Source organism: Palaemon carinicauda, chromosome 39, assembly GCF_036898095.1.
Source record: "Palaemon carinicauda isolate YSFRI2023 chromosome 39, ASM3689809v2, whole genome shotgun sequence".
NCBI lineage: Eukaryota > Metazoa > Arthropoda > Malacostraca > Decapoda > Palaemonidae > Palaemon > Palaemon carinicauda.
The window spans coordinates 45,647,904-45,667,630 of NC_090763.1; the positions used below are offsets into that span (position 1 = coordinate 45,647,904).

A 19,727-nucleotide genomic window follows, 5' to 3' on the forward strand; every position below is an offset into this window, starting at 1 on the left:
GTGTTGAAAAAATAATTATAATATAATAGCTCAACAGTCGATCGTTGCTCTTATATACACTGGAAAACAGAACTGTACATAACTTATTGCAATCTTATGGTTCAACTGGTTTCCAACCATCAGCAATCTTGACAAGTCTCACTATTTGCATGGTAGGATGTACAAATTATCCACTATTCCTTCTCTGGCCAATTAGAAGTGTTTTAATAGCTGCCATTTATTCATCATCTGTAGAACACAATTAGTGGAACTATCAAATGCAACCTTAAAAGTTATTCCAGCTATTTTCTATAGGCCTCTTTTAGTGGAATGTTCCATTGATAACAGAATATGAAAGCGAGTGTCTTTCTAATATCAGAATATGAAATCAAGTACAGACATAGCATTTTGTAACACTATTTGCTTCCTAGTATTATTTAATAAATCCTGAATGGCATTTCCAGTCCCAATTCTTGGTCATATATCCCAAATTCCAAAAATCCCAACCATATTAAGTAAGAAATTCAAAATCCTCATCTCTTCATTATTCTGTTAATTATTTTTACTTCAAGCATTTTTTCTGCTATGGTAAAACTCCACTTCATGTAGTAGGGTACTTTACTTACATTTGCTCAAATTATCTTATTTCAATTATAGTATTTTGTTAGTAAAACTTTGCAAACATTGTTTGCTTTTTCAGTCTTTAATTCACCTATAACATTTCTCTTTTTGATTTATAACTACTTTTAAACTAAGTGTTCTATTTTAATCTGCAGAGAGTGTGAAAGGTACAGGGAGTTTGCTGAACGTTGGCAACGAGCATCTCAGAGACACGGCTTTCCTAAACCAAGCCGGAAACCTGGATTTGGCGATGTTGTGGATGAAGCCACTAAACATCTACTGCACCAGGCCACTGTACACTAAGTTTGGTAAGAGTTTCATGCCATTACACTTCAATTTATTTGCAAACAAATTATTTATTTAGGTTGCAGATAAAATTTGCAATTTTGTATATGTCACATCAGTTACAAGTGGTGGAGAATAGGCTTTCATTTTTAAGATTTAGGTTTATAATCATAAATCTTATGAAAAAAATGTATCATATACATTTCTGTGATTGGCAGTAAGGATACATTTGCAAATCATGTACAGTGATACCTCAGAGATCAAACATAATTCGTTCCAAAACCATTTTGAACACCGAGTCAATTTGCCCTGTAAAAATGAATGGAAACAGCAATAATTGGCCTCTCTCCCAAGGATGCTCCTATTAGCTTCATTTTTACAAAGTTTACAATACTAAAGTATAATAGTACATAAAAGTGTACCAAGAAAAAGAGAAATATTTATAATTATAAGTTAATGAATATGAAATATATGAACATTGAGCTTCACTTTACCAGCAGTAAGGAGAATGGAAGTGATGAGGTGTTAGTATTGTATGGAAGGGCGATCCCTCCCATAAAAATATTGAGTAACCACCCCTCTGTGGTCATTTTGTGTCTTTGCCTTTTTTCCTAGCATTATCTGTAATCAAGAAAGGATCATTTCCACCTGTGTTTCAAGACTTACCTTAAATGACTTGTTACATTATCATTATAAAAATTCCCTGTTCTGGTGGTTACTGCCTTATCAGGATATTTTTCTACAGAATTGATTGACTTAACCCATTTTGCTATCATTTCCTTTATCAACAAACTAGGGCCAGGATCCATTCCCTTCTCCGTTGAAGATGTGTCCTCTTTTGCCATGGCATTTTGATAAACAAAACTTTTAACAGATTATTTTGTGGGCCTGAACTGGGCACGAGGTACACAACTCTGTTGCCTTTGTTCTGGTTCATACAATTTTTTTCATGTTTTTAGATCCCAGAATATTTATTTGATCTCTACGGAAAATTACTTCCAAATATTTTTATTGATCACCGAGATATTTCTGTAATATTGAATAATAGTGAATTTTAGCCATCCAGTAAGCGAAGATGATTTTGTTGTCGTTTGACCAATTTTATGAAGGTGGACAGTATCCATAGTATCCACTGTCCTTAGTTTTCAAGGCTAGTCATGCATAATTGGAATGTTTAGATTCTTCCAAGTCCTATTGTATCACATTTTAAGTATTATATCCGTAATTATGTTTTGTATTTTCATCATCATTGAATGATAACCCATACAGTAGTTATTGCGAAGGTGTATTATTCCTGTAATTTAGGAAGCCTAGCATATTGCAATATACTGTACAGTAGTAAAAATTGTGATGTAGACTATCCTGGGTACATGTAAGATAACATTTGTGGCACTGGTTAACCCTTTTACCCCCAGGCTCTTTGGAATTTTCCAACCCTTAACCCCCAGGGGTTATTTTTTATTCAAGCACATTTTGCAGTATATATTTTTTAAATTGCTCTAACAGCCTTAATTTTTGTCATAGAGAGGTCAGGTTGGTCTCATTCTCTTGGAAAATGCCTGAAATTTCTCAAAAAATTATCAAAAAAAAAAAAAAAAAATTGTAAATAGCAGTTTTTTGCAAGGACGTACCGGTACGTCCAAGGGGGTAAAGGTATGTGTTTTGTGAAACGTACCAGTACGTCCTTTAGGGGTAAAAGGGTTAAGCATTATATCCCTAATTATGCTTTGTATTTTCATCATCATTGAATGATAACCCATACAGTTATTGTGAAGGTGTATTATTCCTGTAATTTAGGAAGCCTCGCATATTGCCATATACTGTACAGTAGTAAAAATTGTGGTGTAGACTATACTGGGTACATGTAAGATAACATTTGTGGCACTTGTTAATGACCAACTATACAAAGGCCAGGGAAGTGAATATAAACAGTGTTATAGGCTTTGTGTAAAGGGTGTACACCAATTACCCTATCATCTGAGCCTGTGGTAAAATCAGGTTTTGTCAATGAGGTATAAATGGCCTTTTGAAATAATACATTTTAAAATATATATAGTATTACAGCTATTTGATCTTCAGCATTCTTGTGATTAAAATAGAAAAAAAATAGGCCTGGATAAGTTTTTAATTTATCAAAATGGGGGATAAGTGTACAGTAGTGTTACTTTGCGGAACATTTTAAGATATATTAGTTAAAATTTGTTTATTTCTTTATTTCTTAGTAGATTAGACAAATAATTTGACATGATTTTAATCTAAGTCTTGTACATAGTATATTTATGACTTTAAAATTGCATTACTGTACATTCAACATTTCATTTGTGACTTGATAATAAGAGCTAAAACAAATTTATTTAATGCATAACTGTCAGTTCTATAAAAGGTATTTGTGGTAAAGAAACATTTTCCCAAAATATTGAAGAACACAGCACTTCAGCTTTCCGTAAGTTAATTTCAAGAAACTAAATAACAAATGAAGAGAAGGGAAACATAAAAAGAAAATAGTCTACTCTGATTTGTATATTCTATTGTCAGGTACTTTGATAATGCATATTTGTAAGAAACCTAACTGAAATTGTTGTAAATACTAACTTAAAACATAAGAATTACAGTCAGCCCTCGATATTCACGGATTGTATTCACACATTCGGTCATTCACGATACAAAGAACCTAATAACTTATTGAATAAAAATTAACTCATTTTCAATTTTGATATAAGTGCTCACACGACCGTATAATTTTAAACCGATCACACTCCTTTCCACCCGGCTTGCTTAGCGCTTTTTCCCCTCTGCACAGCATAACACCCTCTCTTTTGCTGACTCGGACTCACTCTCACATCGTCTCTCCTTGCGTGTTCATCTCCCACCTCAGTCCTCTTTGAGCAGGATCACGTTGTAATATAAGAAAGTGATCTAAAAAAAAAAAAAACTGTACATATCTAGTATGTTTATAGTGATTTTAGTATAAGGTGTATGTATACACATTACATCACTCCACTTGCCAAACAGGCAATGGCTCAAGAGATGCATCATGCTTCAGACCCACCGTGTAGAATTTCGTACGTAGACGTTAATGTATTCGTTATGTATTAGTGTTATATTGAATACAGTATACAAAATACTGTACTTTACAGTGGTAATGTAGATATGGGCTACATGTATGGTAGTTTAGTTGTTCCTCATTCGCGGGTTCGATCTTTGCGGATTTGTTCATTCGTGATACAGAAAACCATATAACATTAAATAAAAAATCATCTACTTTCGCAATAATTACTCTTGTTGACCGACGTTTTTTTAAACCAACTGGGGAAATCAGAACGGCCAAACTACACAGGGTTATAATAATCATTATACTATATTTAGATTTTTTAATACTGTAAAATCAATTGTTTGTAAAGCAATCCATGACGGAAGGATCCACATCATCATAATCTTCTTTGTCTGCATCTTTTCCCACCTTTATGTGGGGTCGATGTTTCTTGCCAGCTCTCTCCATCTACCTCTGTCCCACACTTCATCACTGGTTAATCCCTTTGATCGAAGCTCATCCTTCATACAGTCCATCCACCTTCGCTTTGGTCTCCCTCTCCTTCTCGGTCGCTGTACCTCTATTTCCATCACTCCTCCCAATGTATTGTTCATCTCTTCTCATGACATGACCATACCACCTCAGTCTACTTTCTTGTATCAATTTACAAGTAATTGATCCAGATCAGAACCTAGAATAATAAGTAATATTTTTGTCATGTAATATTCTTTTGACATGCTGAGAGTTTGTTCTTGCCAATATACTAATATGTGTTCAACAGTGAGAGAAAAATTATATTGTACACAGATCGGTACAGTTTACCCTTCTAAAAGCAATCCGTGGGTCAAGCAAGTATGACTAAACCTTAGCTGGTACAATATAAGTTCTATAGGTTAGACTAGGCAAAGATTATCGAGCTTACACTGTATAAAAAGCTCTCTATTCTAGAATTAATAACAGTGAAAGCACTATTCAGCTTGGAAGTTTTTAATTTCCTGTCAGTTTATTTTTCTTCAGTTTTACTTTCTTCCCCAACCCTTCTATCAGAAAATACAAAGCATTAACACAGATGGTTCACATGTAATAGATAAAATTTTAATTTTTAAAAATTATTTGTTTACCATTCTTGGTCTTTTACTTACATTATTTGCCTCAACACATTAACATCCAGAAATTAGTGAAGGGTCTTACATTAGCTGACCTCAGTTCTTATTCTATGAAGAATATGCACAGATATTTGTCCTAAAAATTTTGTACAAAACAGTTGACATTTGATAAAAAAAAGTAATACATTATTACCGATGTTCATTAATTAACAGTGTTTGCTAGTTGTAGCCGAGAAATTCCCATCAATGCAATACATTTGGGTTGAATGATTGCAATGAAATAAAATATTTTGTTTATTTGTCTTCATTTTTTCACTTCTATTTTACTCTGTTATAATTATGTTGTTATAGCCTATCATAGTATTTTGTATGCTGAAAATTTACTGTACCTTGTACTGTATATGTGAATAAGACTCAATTATATTTCACCCCCAATGTTTTGCCCTGAAGATTTGCAAAGTATATGTAAAAAAAAAAATGCTTCATTTTTTGGCCAGTTTATTGTTATTGAAATTGTATTTATAGAGTCCGTAATTTTGTGGCTACAGTATTGTTACAGTAAAATATGAAATATGGTGCTTTATGTCTACCTCAAATGGCTTGTTATACTGTTTTTATATATTTACTCTGTGTGATATTAGACTAACAAGAATTTTTTCTTTGGTTATGATAATTAATTGGAAGTAAAACACAAAAATTCAAGGTCCATGTGTTGGCACATCACTCATTTTTATTTTGTTTATTATTCAATAACCTGTAATGGATATACACAAAGAATCCTGACTAGAAATCTATGACTTTTATAAAATAATTATAAATTGCCCTTTCCATTTATCAAACTATAGAATACATTTGGTTATATTTTTTGTCTTACATTTTATACAGTATCATAGAATGTTTTTTTGAATTGTGTGGTTAAATGCCTTTTTTTATGATTCGTCTTTGATGGTGGTTCATTAAACTCATGCCCTATTTATTTTTATACATAACTCATTCTAATCAATTTGAATTTTATAATTTTTTACATTCAACAAGGGATAATAAATTATGAATTTTTTTGTGGTGTACTGTATTTTTATGAATTTTATAATTTTTTACATTCAACAAGGGATAATAAATTATGCATTTTTTTTATGGTGTACTGTATTTTTAAACACGTTATTGTAGTAATCATCTTATTCTACAATTAGTCAAGGAACATGGCTTCAAGGTACTTCATTACAAATTTCAGTGATACAATGGAGAGCTTCATTTTATCAAAAGTGTAAACCTAAGAAAATCATCCAAAATTTAAGTGTTTCCTAATCAAGTGTCGCTGTGGCATTGGCACTGTAGCATTATGAGCACTCTATGTTTAGGAGTTTGTGTTGTTATTTTATATGTAAAATTTACTGTGTATTTTTTCTTTTATTGTATGTCAGCCTAATGTGAATTAAGAAACTTACCTCAGATAAATAATGATGTCTTCATACAACAATATGGGTTGGTACTCTTCGATAAGACATTGAGGGTTCTATTTATGTAATTTATATCACCTACTGACTGATAAGTTTCAATGGTGGGATTGGGAATGCCACCCGATATGTGGCTACTTGGAAGCCGCCAGGGCCATCTTGATATTCAATGTCATCAACGGTGTCTTGATAACTTGACATATCAGGCATAAAGGTGGAAAGGCATTGGTATACACGTCCCAAGGATATTAGAAGGCTTCCTCCATTGGTGATGACGGATCTAGGAATAGAGAGCAGATCACTGGCAGGTTCTTGTTCACCCAGATTGCAAACAAGTTTATAGATGTCCCCCAAAAGGGCTAGAACACTTTCAGCCATGCAGGGTAGTAAGGACCACTCCACTCCTACCACCTGCCCCTGAGCCAGTGCATTCGTCTTACCTGGAATTAATTTCACCAACACGCAGAAAGACTGTGAAGCACTGATTCCTTGTTTGTTGACGGAGGCTACTACGGTAGTGTTGTTGCTCATCAATGCTACTTGTTTGTTGACGGAGGCTACTACGGTAGTGTTGTTGCTCATCAATGCTACTAAGTATCCTATCAAACTCTTGGAAAGTCTGGAAATGCTGCTCATATTTTCAACAGGTTGATATTCAGGAGCTTTTTTTTCATGTTCAGGAGTTTTTTCTTTCTTTTCACTGAAGTCTCGAGGCGATCTGGTCCCTCGGGTTTTCTTCTAACCCCTCCTTGGATGCGTTTGTGAACAGTAGCATCTATGAAGATGGGGAGTTGAGTAAGATTCCCTTGTTGAGGTTTTCGCCGTTCAGCCACCACTCCAGGTAGTTCCGAATTTCCTTTTCCACTGAAATCTAAAGGGGGGGAAGCTCGGTGGCTGTTGACCAGTTGCTTCATACACCACTGTAGAGGCACAAGTTTCTTTGTAATAATTTAGTTTGACTCATTAGGCTGGTTAATCTCCAACGATGAAAGATGTCCCGGATGACCGTAAGTTGTTGAACAATTAAAAGCAGTTATCTGACCCACCAGAGTTTCTTGGTACAATCATCTGGTAGAGAGACACTGCTGCCATGTGCATCAGCATATCCAAGTACTCCATCCTTCATTTGGGTACGAGAGTTGACTTCAAACAATTGATCATATTCTCCAAAATATGGCAAAAGAAAAATAGTCTCTTGATCATGGAGTAACTACCTCCTTGAGGTCGACAGCATCAGTTAATTTACAACCTACCTCAGAAGACGTATCACGTTCGAGTGAGCCTAAGACAAAATGGGTGTGAACACTTGAATAGTGGTATATGTCCAAAGTACTGTACAGGGTTTTGAACTGGTACATATCACCCTAAACGACGATACTTTCTGTCGGACCTGTGGATAGGTATTTAATAATACGAGTCTTTGAGTCCTAAAAACAGCATGAAGTCCTTAAAAGGAGTTTGTAAGACTAACTTATTTAGAGGAGAGAGGTTGATGACTGTCTCCTTTGTCTGGTTGGCTAATCTACTAAAAACAGCCAACTGTCAAATCTTGGAGACCTGTCTTGCTGACCTCTGTTATTATTATTATTATTATTACTTGCTAAGGTACAAGCCTAGTTGGAAAAACAGATTTGCTATAAGCCCAGGGGCTCCTACAGGGAAAGTAACCCAGTGAGGAAAGGAAATAAGGAAAAAATAAAATATTTTAAGAAGAATAACATTAGAATAAATATTTCCTATATAAACTATAAAAACTTTTAACAAAACAAGAGGAAGAGAAATAAGATAGAAAAGTGTGCTCAAGTGTACCGTAAAGCAAGAGAACTCTAACCCAAGACTGGAAGACTATGGTGCAGAGGCCACGGCACTACCCAAGACCAGAGAAATATAGTTCGATTTTGGAGCGTCCTTCTCCTAGAAGTACTGCTTACCATAACCAAAGAGACTCTTACCCTTACCAAGAGGAAAGTGCCCACCGACCAACCACAACGCAGCAGCTAACCCCTTGAGAGAAAAAGCATTGTTTGGTAATCTTTGTGTTGTTTGGTGTACGGGGACAGAGGAGAATATGTGAAGAATAGGCCAGACTATTCAGTGTACATGCAGGCAAAGGGAAAATTAATCGTGACCAGAGAGAAGGATCCAATGTAGTACTATCTGGGCAGTCAAAGGACCCCAAAATCCTTAGAGGTAGTAACTCAACGGGTGACTGGTGCCCTGGCCAACCTACTACCTAGTTGGTAGTAGGTTGGCCAGGGCACCAGCCGCCCATTGAGATACTACCGCTACAGAGTTATGGGGTTCTTTGACTAGCAAGACAGTACTATACTGGATCCTTCTCTCTGGTTACGATTAATTTTCCCTTTGCCTGCATGTACACTGAATAGTCTGGCCTATTCTTCACATATTCTCCTCTGTCCCTGTACACCAAACAACACTGAGATTACCAAACAATTCTTCTTCACCCAAAGGGTTAACCATTGCACTATAATTGTTCAGTGGCTACTTTCCTCTTGGTAAGGGTAGAAGAGACACTCTAGCTATGGTAAGCAGCTCTTCTAGGAGGACACTTTAAAATCAAACCACTGTTCTCTAGTCTTGGATAGTGCCATAGCCTCTGTACCATGGTCTTCCACTGTCTTGGGTTAGAGTTTTCTTGCTTGAAGGTACACTCAGACACACTATTCTATCTAATTTATCTTCTTGTTTAGTTAAAGTATTTATAGTTTATATAGGAAATATTTATTTAAATGTTACTCTCCTTAAAATATTTAATTTTTCCTAGTTTCCTTTCCTCACTGGGCTATTTTCCTTGTTGGGGCCCCTGGGCTTATAGCATCCTGCTTTTCCAACTAGGAGTGTAGCTTAGCAATTAATAATAATAGTGCATTTTTCTCTATCACTTTTACCTATACCACGAGTGGCAGAGCCTTCAATGATTTCAAAGGGTAAGTCTGGAATATCATTAGAAAGCGGAGGCCGATATGTTAATGGAAAGCGAGGGCGAGAGGTGATGAAACGAAGTCTGTATCCATCCTATAGAAGTGGCACCACTCAACTTTTGCACCATGTCACTGGTACGTTGCTCAGTGGCTCAACAGGCGTCCCCCCAACTTCTTGTTGAAGAAAGCGACTGCCAACCTCAGCGTCTACTTCCTCCCTCTATCACCCTTCTTGGCATGCGCAAATTGAATGCAAAAGGGAGGGACATTGTACCAGCCCTTCTTCAAGGTGGAATATGAGATCGAGATTTGGATCAACCATCAGCTTCTTTAGTGCTGACTTTGCGGGTCAAATATAAGAAGCCCTCGTTGTGGTTGTCTTTGAAAGACTTGGGCCTGTCAAAGTAATTTCTAGATGAATCAGGGAGTCATGACTTGCCTTTTTTTTTTATTTCTCCTTTTTGGTATTGAAATCCTAGTCCAGGGAGAGAGTGGCAGACTTCACATCTAGGGAGTTTCCTAGGGTGAGTACTTCTTTCTGAACCACCTATCTCATGAAACGGGAAGCCATCGCATCCCTTCTCTTTAGGGATTAATTGGTCCCCTGGTTTGCAGACAGATGCACCATGTATTTCTTTCCCTTTGAGCCTGAGAGGATAAGGTCGGTGTTTTTCTTCGTCAATAGATTTGACAAATCCAGAGATCCTGAGATGAAGTGAAATACGCAACTGCTCTAGACCAGTGGTCCATCCAGGATGTTGCTTGGAGGCTTCCTATAGCAGCAGACTCATAGGCGGAAAACGATGTCCTCTTATAATTGGGTCCCTCTGCTTGAATCTACTGTCAGCGCTGTTACTGCGAGATCGATTAGAATACACGACAAATGTTATTCATCTGGCACATAGAACCTGTGTTGTGGATAGTTGAGCCGTTTGAGTGAAAGCAGTTTTTAGGACTGGTGATCTGAGAATTTACTCTGGAGTGCCCCCACCCAAGCAAGAACTGATCACAGAAGCTCCAAGCTGTTTCTTGACCCTTAAGGGGCACCAATGTGACAATCAATAGCTGTCAACCTACCCTTGATGGGTTCCATAGAAGCCTCCCCTAGTTTGTTGAACTTCTGGATGAGTGCAAGGACCATGACAGTGTGGGCTCTGTTTCAGGATACTCAGTCTCAGCTGGCACTGTCGAGTCAGGTGCTGCAGAGTCGTCTACTTCCAAAGGCTTGTTCCTGCTCACAAGGGTGCCTCTACTTGGTCACCAAAGGTTCACTCTTCCCTTTGGAGTCACAGACCAGTCCAAGAATGCAACTAGGTCGGTATTCCACATGGGAGAGGAAACCGTCTAATGTTGCTCTTCATGGGCCAAGATGCCCCTAGCTTTCCTTTCTTCTAAATCCAAAGCAACACAAGGGGCCTTGGTCTCTGAGGGGCAGAAAAGAGCATGGCACTGAACAGTCCGAGGCCATGTCCATGGAGTGATTATCACGAGTAGAAAAAATTTTCTAATGGATATCACAAGATCATGATGAAGGCTCTTTGTTCTGTGAAGAGCACCGAGAGCATCCTCTAGATGTCACCTGCTCCAAAACAATGTCATTGCTTGTTGGAAAGTGTTTGTGGCTGGTAGGCTCTAAATGTGATATAAAGTCCTGATGCAGCAACTGTTTACAACAAGCAGGAACAGATGACCAAGTATCGGAGTCACAGGAGAAGCTTGAATCTGGATCTCTGAACGACGTAGCACATGGAGTAGTCCTTTTATCCTCGCGTACTGAATGGGCTCTTTGAACTGGGGCTTGCCATCGATTTAACTTTTCACTACCTGTCTGAACAGAAAGTTCCTGCCGTTTTGTTTTCCCATTCCAGACCCTTGAACAATATTTGAGGGCACCTTCCAGCACCTATTGGATAACCTCGATATCTGTCTCTTTCCCCCTTGTTCTGTTTGACTCATTATGTGATCAATTGAATACTTTATTGTCATCTATGAATCTCAAAGTGATAATGGTAACTCCCAGATGACACCAAACTTAGTGTTATCACAACCTGTTAGCTCTTACCGTCAAGGTTCTTGGAGATATTCCACCCATGTCTATAAAGTTCACTTTGAGGTTCCACCAATTCATGAACTTGCTAGGACTTCATGGCTGGAGATTTTCCAGCATCTCTCCAGCCACCACTCTTTTGAACTGAAAATTGAATTTTGTTTTTAGACAAATTATACTTTAAGAAAAAAGGTTTATTGACGAACTAAGCCCTACCAAATATCCTGTCCCAGTAGCAAAATCATGGTGTCAAAGGTCAAAATGGGGTGACAATGCTAAATATAGCTAATGAAATAATTATGGAAGGTATGAATTTAAATTAGGCTATTGGAACACCTTCCTATGGATAAGTATTATATAAAAAAAAAAAAATTCAGATACTCAATCAAATCAAAAGCTCCCCTTGAGTTTTCGGAGACCTACCAACATCATCCTGGAAGTTATGCATAGACATGTATATCCCAATGCGATGGCGACAGATTCTTCCCGCTGATGATGGCCGTTATTACCCCCATATTTATTGTTTACGTGGCTGAAGTATATTTAGTAGCATAAAATGAAGTAAGGAGCTCTTCTGTCCTGAGTTGGTGTAGTATGGAAGGGGTATTGGGTGCTACTGCATGCTGTAAGGCCATAACTTTGACCGAGTTTCTTTCCCAATTGCCAAACCTCTGAAAAGGCAAAGAATGACGTGGGTCATTAGTAAATAACCAAAACCGCTGGAAACCAGTGATCCCTTAACAACCCAAGAGGCAAATATTGAATATTGAACTGTCTTCCAGTGACCTAATTCAAAATAAATTACAAGTTAATATTTAACAAGAATATATCAACTTTAATAAACTAGAAAATATGATTAAGTAATGAACTAAGAAATATAAGTTAATGAAATTACGATTAAGGCTATAATATTATGCAAAGTAAAATGAAAATCTAAATTAAAGTTGAGGAGTACCGGGGATAACTGTCAACACCATAGATACAAATAAAAAAAATTATGATATATTACCAACACCATAACAAACTATAATGATATTAGTTCTGATTGGAATTTATGTACAGCTTTACCTTTTGGCAGCCATTGTAAGCATGAAGGATGATTTGCCTCAGCCAAACCAATAGAACACAGCTTCTGGAAATTTGCTTCCTCCACTGGCCCTTCGACAGGAAAAACCCTGAAATGATCGCTGCTAATATGCCTTGTCTTTCTTAAGTATTGGTAAATGGCTTTCACAGGACGTCTTAGATAATTATCTCTTTTCACTGTAACTACCTATCTGAAGAATACACATACCTTGAGGGACATTGTCTTCATAGTAAGGTTTGTAAAACTTTGTAAGGCACCCTGGTAAGACAAGAACCAGCGAGAGGTTACTCTAGAGAGGTTGGAATGCCATACAAAATATCTCAAAATCATATGTAAGCATCGTCAAATGGGAAGCAGTCATCATGTTATCTTAGCACCAGAATCTGAAAGAGGGTACACTGTAATCTTTTTATCGCAAGCTGACATCCTCATAAGACAAAGAAGGAATAGGTCATCAATTATGGGTTCTAGAGTGAAGTTCTTATTACACTCTATTGTAAAATCTACTCTACTGTAACTGGTAATGGTTTATGGTCAAATATTGACAGGATCCTGCATTGCCTCAAGCAATATCTTGCAAAAAACATTATCTTCTTGAGTTATTGTGTGCAGATGCAATATATTCCGGTATTTTGTGAACGTTATTTATAAAAAGGCCAAATACAGTAGAGGGAAGGCTTACATGCTAGGTCTTTTAATGAATACAGTTTTTAGGCTGCTGGGTCTGGCTAAATTTAACAATAAATTGAGAGCTTGTTAGGGTCTGGCTGAATTTAGCTATAAATTGAGAGCTTGTTACTAAAAGAACCACTAGTGCCATGTCTCATTCTTGGAAAAAGAGCCTTGCAGGCATCCAGGTGCAGAATCCATTCCGTTAATTTCCATAGCTAAGATTGTTCTTTGATGCTTCATCTGCATTAAATATGCTTGGCACAACTTTGATGTGTTTGTCTTTTGCCATGTAAAAATCTCTACTGTTAAAAGGCACAGCAGGTGCTTTTTAATCTGTACAACAAAGATGGTGTGTCTGGGGACAGTCAAGACCGGAATTATGAGGACAAAACTTTGATTTCTCTTTTAAGATTGTATTGGATGAAAATTATACTGAATTATTCTAATTTACACATTTTTTCACAAAATGAAACCACATAAGAAGCTTAGCAAAGTAAATGACATTTCATTGAATTTATAAATCGTATTTGCAGTAGACTAAACATTTCATTAAAACTTTTATTATATAATAAACAAAGTCATTCTTCTACATATGCTAAAGGAAATCATTCAATAATAAAACTAAGGACATGATGGTGAAAATATTTCAAGGTAGCTGTTTCTAAATATTATACTTGGATTATAACATCAGACCATTCCTCCCCTAGTCATTGTATTTATTTTCAAGTATTTGTTATGATATTTAGATGTGGGAATAAAAATGTTTTAAGTATATACATTGACTCATTACCGTTATAGTCTCCTAAATGTTGCAAGATCTTTAGTTTATTAAGAAACCCTGGTATAAGTAAATAGCATATTCATATCCTATAGAGATATTTTAGATGCCTAGAAGTTTGTGGCAGCTACTTGTAAAAACTGAAGTAGATTGGTCATACAATGGCATTACTGAAATATGATAAATTTGAAAATAATTTGTATTTTCCCCAACTATACATACCTTGAACTCTTACGCTATGGATATATTACTTCAGCAAAAGCTGAAACTAGCCATAAACTTTTTAGAGGTATAACACCCCCGCTTCTAGTTAGCAGGGATAGATCAGCCACCTCCCTCACATGACATCACTTTTGATTGCAGGCAGGACTAAAGCCTTGTCCACACGATCTAGCATGCCCGACGGGCAAACAGTGATACCAGACCATAATAGTTATTAAGAATGAGGGTTAATGATGTCAGAAGTGGGAAAACCACAGACAGGGATCTGGCTTCATACAGTGTTGCCAGATCCCTGTCTTTAGTTTTCCCGCTTCTGACGTCATCAACCCTCGATTTCACTAACTATTGCGGCCTGGTATCACTTTTTGCCCTTCGGGCATGGTCGATCATGTGGACGGCTTTACAGGGGAACAGGTGTTGGCAGGCCAAGTATGAGTAAAAAGCTCAAGCTTTATTAAGGTAGGAAAAATACAAATTACTTTCAAAATTGTTCCAACACCTAATACAAACCCTTTTGCTCTTTATTATGGAGATGCCCTTAGGAGGGCAGAAGTTCCAACCCAACTGGCTGGGAATTTGACACGAGGTGCGACTCTGTGCTTTGTGCGAGCATAGTAGAGGCACTTTGCTTAACTTTTCAAATATGTGCAAGACCTGACAGCCTAGGCAATCAGCGTGTGGGTGTGTGTGTGAACTAAACACTGACTTGACCAGGTAAGGATTCTTGGAGTGAAACACTATTTTTTTAACCTAACCTGGATTCTTGGAGTGAAACACTCCATTTTTTTCAACCTAGACATTGCCCGACTCCCCCTCGCTGGGTTGATTGGGATAAGTAGCAAATATATTCCATATTTCAGGCTACACAAGGGATATGGTTTCTATTTACCAGCTCGCACAGTTCCACAGGTACTGTGCTTCAAAATATGATATTTTAATTATAAAATAAATTTTTGAATATACTTACCCGGTGAATATATAATAGCTGCTGCTCAGCGGCTCGACAGAAAACACACACAAAAACTCGCGAGCGATCGCTATGAAGGTTGCGGGTGTGCCCACCAGCGCCAACTATCGGCCAGATACCACACATGCATGTAAACAAGCCTTCAATTCTTCTCGTCCCGCTGCGTCTCTATTGGGGAGGAAGGGAGGGCCTTTAATCTATATATTCACCGGGTAAGTATATTCAAAAATTTATTTTATAATTAAAATATCATTTTTAAAATATTTAACTTAGCCGGTGAATATATAATAGCTGATTCACACCCAAGGCGGTGGGTAGAGACCAGAGTTAATTAAGTTTACAGCGTATATGCTTAGAGTTTTTGACAGTTATCAATATAACAAAACCCAAATATATAGGTACCTGGTAAGGAAGTTGACTTAGACGATTACTCTGCCTTGTAAGTCTGTCTTCCTCACGAAGCCCAGCGATCCTCTTAGGATGCTGAAGGACTCCCAGGAGCTGAAGTATGAAGGGTTGCAACCCATACCAACAGGACCTCATCAAACCCCTAATCTGGGCGCTCTCAAGAAATGACTTTGACCACCCGCCAAATCAACCAGGATGCGAAAGGCTTCTTAGCCTTCCGTACAACCCAAAAAACAATATTAAAAAACATTTCAAGAGACAGATTAAAAAAGGATATTGGAATTAGGGAATTGTAGTGGTAGAACCCTCACCCACTACTGCACTCGCTGCAACGAATGGACCCAGTGTGTAGCAGTCCTCGTAAAGAGTCTGGACATCTTTTAAGTAAAATGACGCGAACACTGACTTGCTTCTCCAAAAAGTCGCGTCCATGATACTTTGCAGAGATCTATTTTGCTTGAAGGCCACGGAGGTTGCTATAGCTCTAACTTCGTGCGTCTTAACCTTAAGCAAACATCGGTCTTTCTCATTCAAGTGGGAATGAGCTTCTCGTATTAAAAATCTGATAAAATATGAAAAAGCATTCTTTGACATAGGCAATGATGGTTTCTTGACTGAGCACCATAATGCCTCAGATTTACCTCGTAATGACTTAGTACGAGCTAAATAGAACTTAAGAGCTCTAACAGGACATAACACTCTTTCCAGTTCGTTGCCTACGATCTCTGATAAGCAAGGAATATCAAAAGATTTAGGCCAAGGACGAGAAGGCAGTTCATTTTTGGCCAGGAAACCAAGTTGAAGAGAACAAGTGGCTTTTTCTGTAGAAAAGCCGATGTTCTTACTGAAGGCATGCAGTTCACTGACTCTTTTAGCCGATGCCAAGCACACTAGGAAAAGTGTCTTGAGAGTGAGATCCTTCAGGGAGGCTGAATGTAATGGCTCAAACCTGTCTGACATGAGGAACCTTAGGACCACGTCTAAGTTCCATCCAGGAGTTACCAAACGACGTTCCTTAGAGGTTTCAAAAGACTTAAGGAGATCTTGTAGGTCTTTATTGTTGGAAAGATCTAAGCCTCTATGCCGAAAGACCGAAGCCAACATGCTCCTGTAGCCCTTGATCGTGGTAGCTGAAAGGGAGCGAACTTTTCTCAGGTGTAAGAGAAAATCAGCGATTTGGGCTACAGAGGTACTGGACGAGGACACAGATGCTGACTTGCACCAGTCTCGAAAGACTTCCCACTTCGACTGGTATACTCTAATGGTAGAAGCTCTCCTCGCTCTTGCAATCGCACTGGCTGCCTCCTTCGAAAAGCCTCGAGCTCTAGAGAGTCTTTCGATAGTCTGAAGGCAGTCAGACGAAGAGCGGGGAGGCTTTGGTGTACATTCTTTACGTGGGGCTGACGTAACAGATCTACCCTTAGAGGAAGACTCCTTGGAAAGTCTACCAGCCATCGAAGTACCTCGGTGAACCATTCTCTCGCGGGCCAGAGGGGAGCAACCAACGTCAACCTTGTCCCTTCGTGAGAGGCGAAGTTCTGCAGTACCTTGTTGACAACCTTGAATGGTGGGAATGCATATAGGTCCAGATGAGACCAATCTAGAAGAAATGCGTCTATATGCATTGCTGCTGGGTCTGGGACTGGAGAGCAATAGATTGGAAGTCTCTTGGTCATCGAGGTTGCAAAGAGGTCTATGGTGGGTTGACCCCAAGTCGCCCAAAGACTCCTGCACACGTCCTTGTGGAGGGTCCATTCCGTAGGAATTACCTGACCCCTCCGACTGAGGCAGTCTGCTAAAACGTTCAAGTCGCCCTGGATAAACCTCGTTGACAGGGAGATGCCTCGATCTCATGACCAAATGAGCAGGTCCCTTGCGATCTCGTACAGTGTCAGGGAGTGGGTGCCTCCTTGCTTGGAAATGTATGCCAAGGCTGTGGTATTGTCGGAGTTGATCTCTACCACTTTGTTTAGAAGGAGACTCTCGAATTTCATCAAGGCCAGGTGGACTGCCAAAAGCTCCTTGCCGTTGATGTGCATGCTCCTCTGACTCGAGGTCCACAGACCTGAGCATTCCCGACCGTCCAGGGTCGCACCCCAACCCATATCCGACGCGTCTGAGAATAGTACGTAGTTTGGGTTCTGAACTGCTAGGGAAAGTCCCTCTCTCAGACTGATATTGTCGTTCCACCAATTTAGGCATGCCTTTACTGGTTCGGAGACCGGGATTGAGACCGTCTCTAATGTCTTGTCCTTTTTCCAGTGAAAGGCTAGATGGAACTGGAGAGGTCGAAGGTGTAGCCTTCCTAGCGAGACAAACTGCTCCAGGGATGATAGAGTTCCTACTAGACTCATCCAATTCCTGACTGAGCACCGTTCTCTCTTCAACATCAGTTGGACTTTGAGCAGGGCTTGCTCTATTCGGGTGGCAGACGGAAAAGCCCGAAAAACTGGACTGCGAATCTCCATCCCTAAATACAGTATAGTTTGGGATGGAATCAGCTGGGACTTTTCGAGGTTGACCAAAAGTCCCAATTCCTTGGTCAGATCCAATGTCCAATGAAGATCCTGCAGACAGCGATGACTGGACGAGGCTCTGAGAAGCCAGTCGTCCAAGTAAAGGGAGGCTCGGATTCCCGATAAATGGAGGAATTTTGCAACATTCCTCATAAGCCTCGTAAACACGAGAGGAGCAGGACTTAGGCCAAAGCACAGGGCCCGAAACTGGTATACCACATTGTTGAAAACAAACCTCAGAAACGGTTGGGAATCTGGGTGTATGGGGATGTGGAAGTACGCGTCTCTTAGGTCGAGAGAGACCATCCAGTCTCCCTTTCTGACCGCTGCTAAGACTGATTTCGTGGTCTCCATGGTGAACTTTGTCTTCGTAACAAAGACGTTGAGTGCACTGACGTCTAGCACCGGTCTCCAACCTCCTGTCTTCTTCGGTACTAGGAAGAGACGGTTGTAAAACCCCGGTGATTGAAGGTCCGAGACTTTCACCACCGCTCCCTTCTCTAGCAATAGAGACACTTCTAGGTTTAGGGCTTGTCTCTTTGACTCCTCTCGGTACCTGGGAGAGAGGTCGATGGGGGAAGTCGCTAGAGGAGGTTTGCGTACAAATGGAATTTTGTACCCCTCTCTGAGCAACCTCACAGATTGTTGGTCTGCGCCCCTCTTCTCCCAGGCCTGCCAGAAGTTCTTCAATCTGGCTCCTACTGCTGTCTGAGTCTGTGGGCAGTCAGACTCTGCCACGTGATGACTTGGCTCCTCTCTTCTTTCCTCTCTTTCCCTCGGCACGAGTACTTCCCCTGCTGGGAGCTCTGCCACGAAAGGGCGGAATAAATCTGGATGCCGGAGTGTCTATCCTAGGTCTAGCTGAAAAGGATGTAGAAGGAGTCCCTTTGCGAGCAGAGGACGCCACCAAGTCATGGATGTCCTTCTGCACGAGTGAAGAAGCTATGTCCTTAACCAATTGTTGCGGGAACAAAAACTTTGATAAGGGAGCAAAGAGCAGTTCAGATCTCTGACAGGGAGTAACTCCTACCGAAAGAAAAGAGCAAAGGGACTCTCGCTTCTTTAAGACTCCCGACGTAAAAGAGGAGGAGAGCTCATTGGAACCATCGCGGATGGCTTTATCCATACAGGACATAATCAGTAAGGAGACATCTCTATCAGCCGATGAGATTTTCCTACTTAAGGCTCCCAAACACCAGTCAAGGAAGTTGAAAACTTCAAAGGCTCTGTAAATGCCTTTCAGCAGATGGTCAAGGTCCGAGGAGGACCAACTAATCTTCGAGCGTCTCATGGCTAGGCGGCGGGGAGAGTCTACAAGGCTTGAGAAGTCACCCTGGGCAGAGGCAGGGACTCCCAAGCCGAGAACTTCTCCCGTGGCATACCAGACGCTCGATCTAGACGAGAGTTTAGACGGAGGGAAGGCAAAGGCCGTCTTCCCCAAACTCCTCTTGGTTTCCAACCAGTCGCCTAAAAGCCGTAAAGCTCTCTTGGAAGAGCGAGAGAGCACAAGTTTTGTAAAGGCTGACATGTTAGCAGGTAAGCCTAGAGCAAACTCAGACGGTGGCGAACGAGGAGCAACAGCGACGAAGTGATCGGGAAATAACTCCTTAAA

At 39.5% G+C, this 19,727-nt stretch overlaps 1 protein-coding gene and 1 long non-coding RNA gene across 5 annotated transcripts in view; one reads left to right on the forward strand and one right to left on the reverse strand.

Annotated features, from left to right (window-relative positions):
- Window positions 1–2,277, forward strand: part of LOC137631154 (ADAM 17-like protease) — a 71,012-nt gene extending 68,735 nt beyond the window's left edge. Inside the window, exon 13 of one of the 2 annotated variants that reach the window (XM_068362859.1) lies at window positions 756–2,276. In XM_068362859.1, the coding sequence (XP_068218960.1) occupies window positions 756–903 (148 nt within the window). In that variant the 3' untranslated portion in view covers window positions 904–2,276. Of the gene's footprint in view, window positions 1–755 lie in introns of both variants that reach the window. The other variant, XM_068362858.1, reaches the window with a different exon arrangement.
- An 842-nt stretch (window positions 2,278–3,119) lies between these two features.
- Window positions 3,120–19,727, reverse strand: part of LOC137631155 (uncharacterized) — a 41,028-nt gene continuing 24,420 nt past the window's right edge. Inside the window, exons 2-4 of one of the 3 annotated variants that reach the window (XR_011041867.1) lie at window positions 12,760–12,935; window positions 11,481–12,136; window positions 3,120–4,607 (exon numbers count right to left, since the gene is read on the reverse strand). This is a non-coding gene — a long non-coding RNA (uncharacterized lncRNA). Of the gene's footprint in view, window positions 4,608–11,480; window positions 12,137–12,533; window positions 12,643–12,759; window positions 12,936–19,727 lie in introns of those variants that run through there. The other 2 variants (XR_011041869.1, XR_011041868.1) reach the window with 2 other exon arrangements.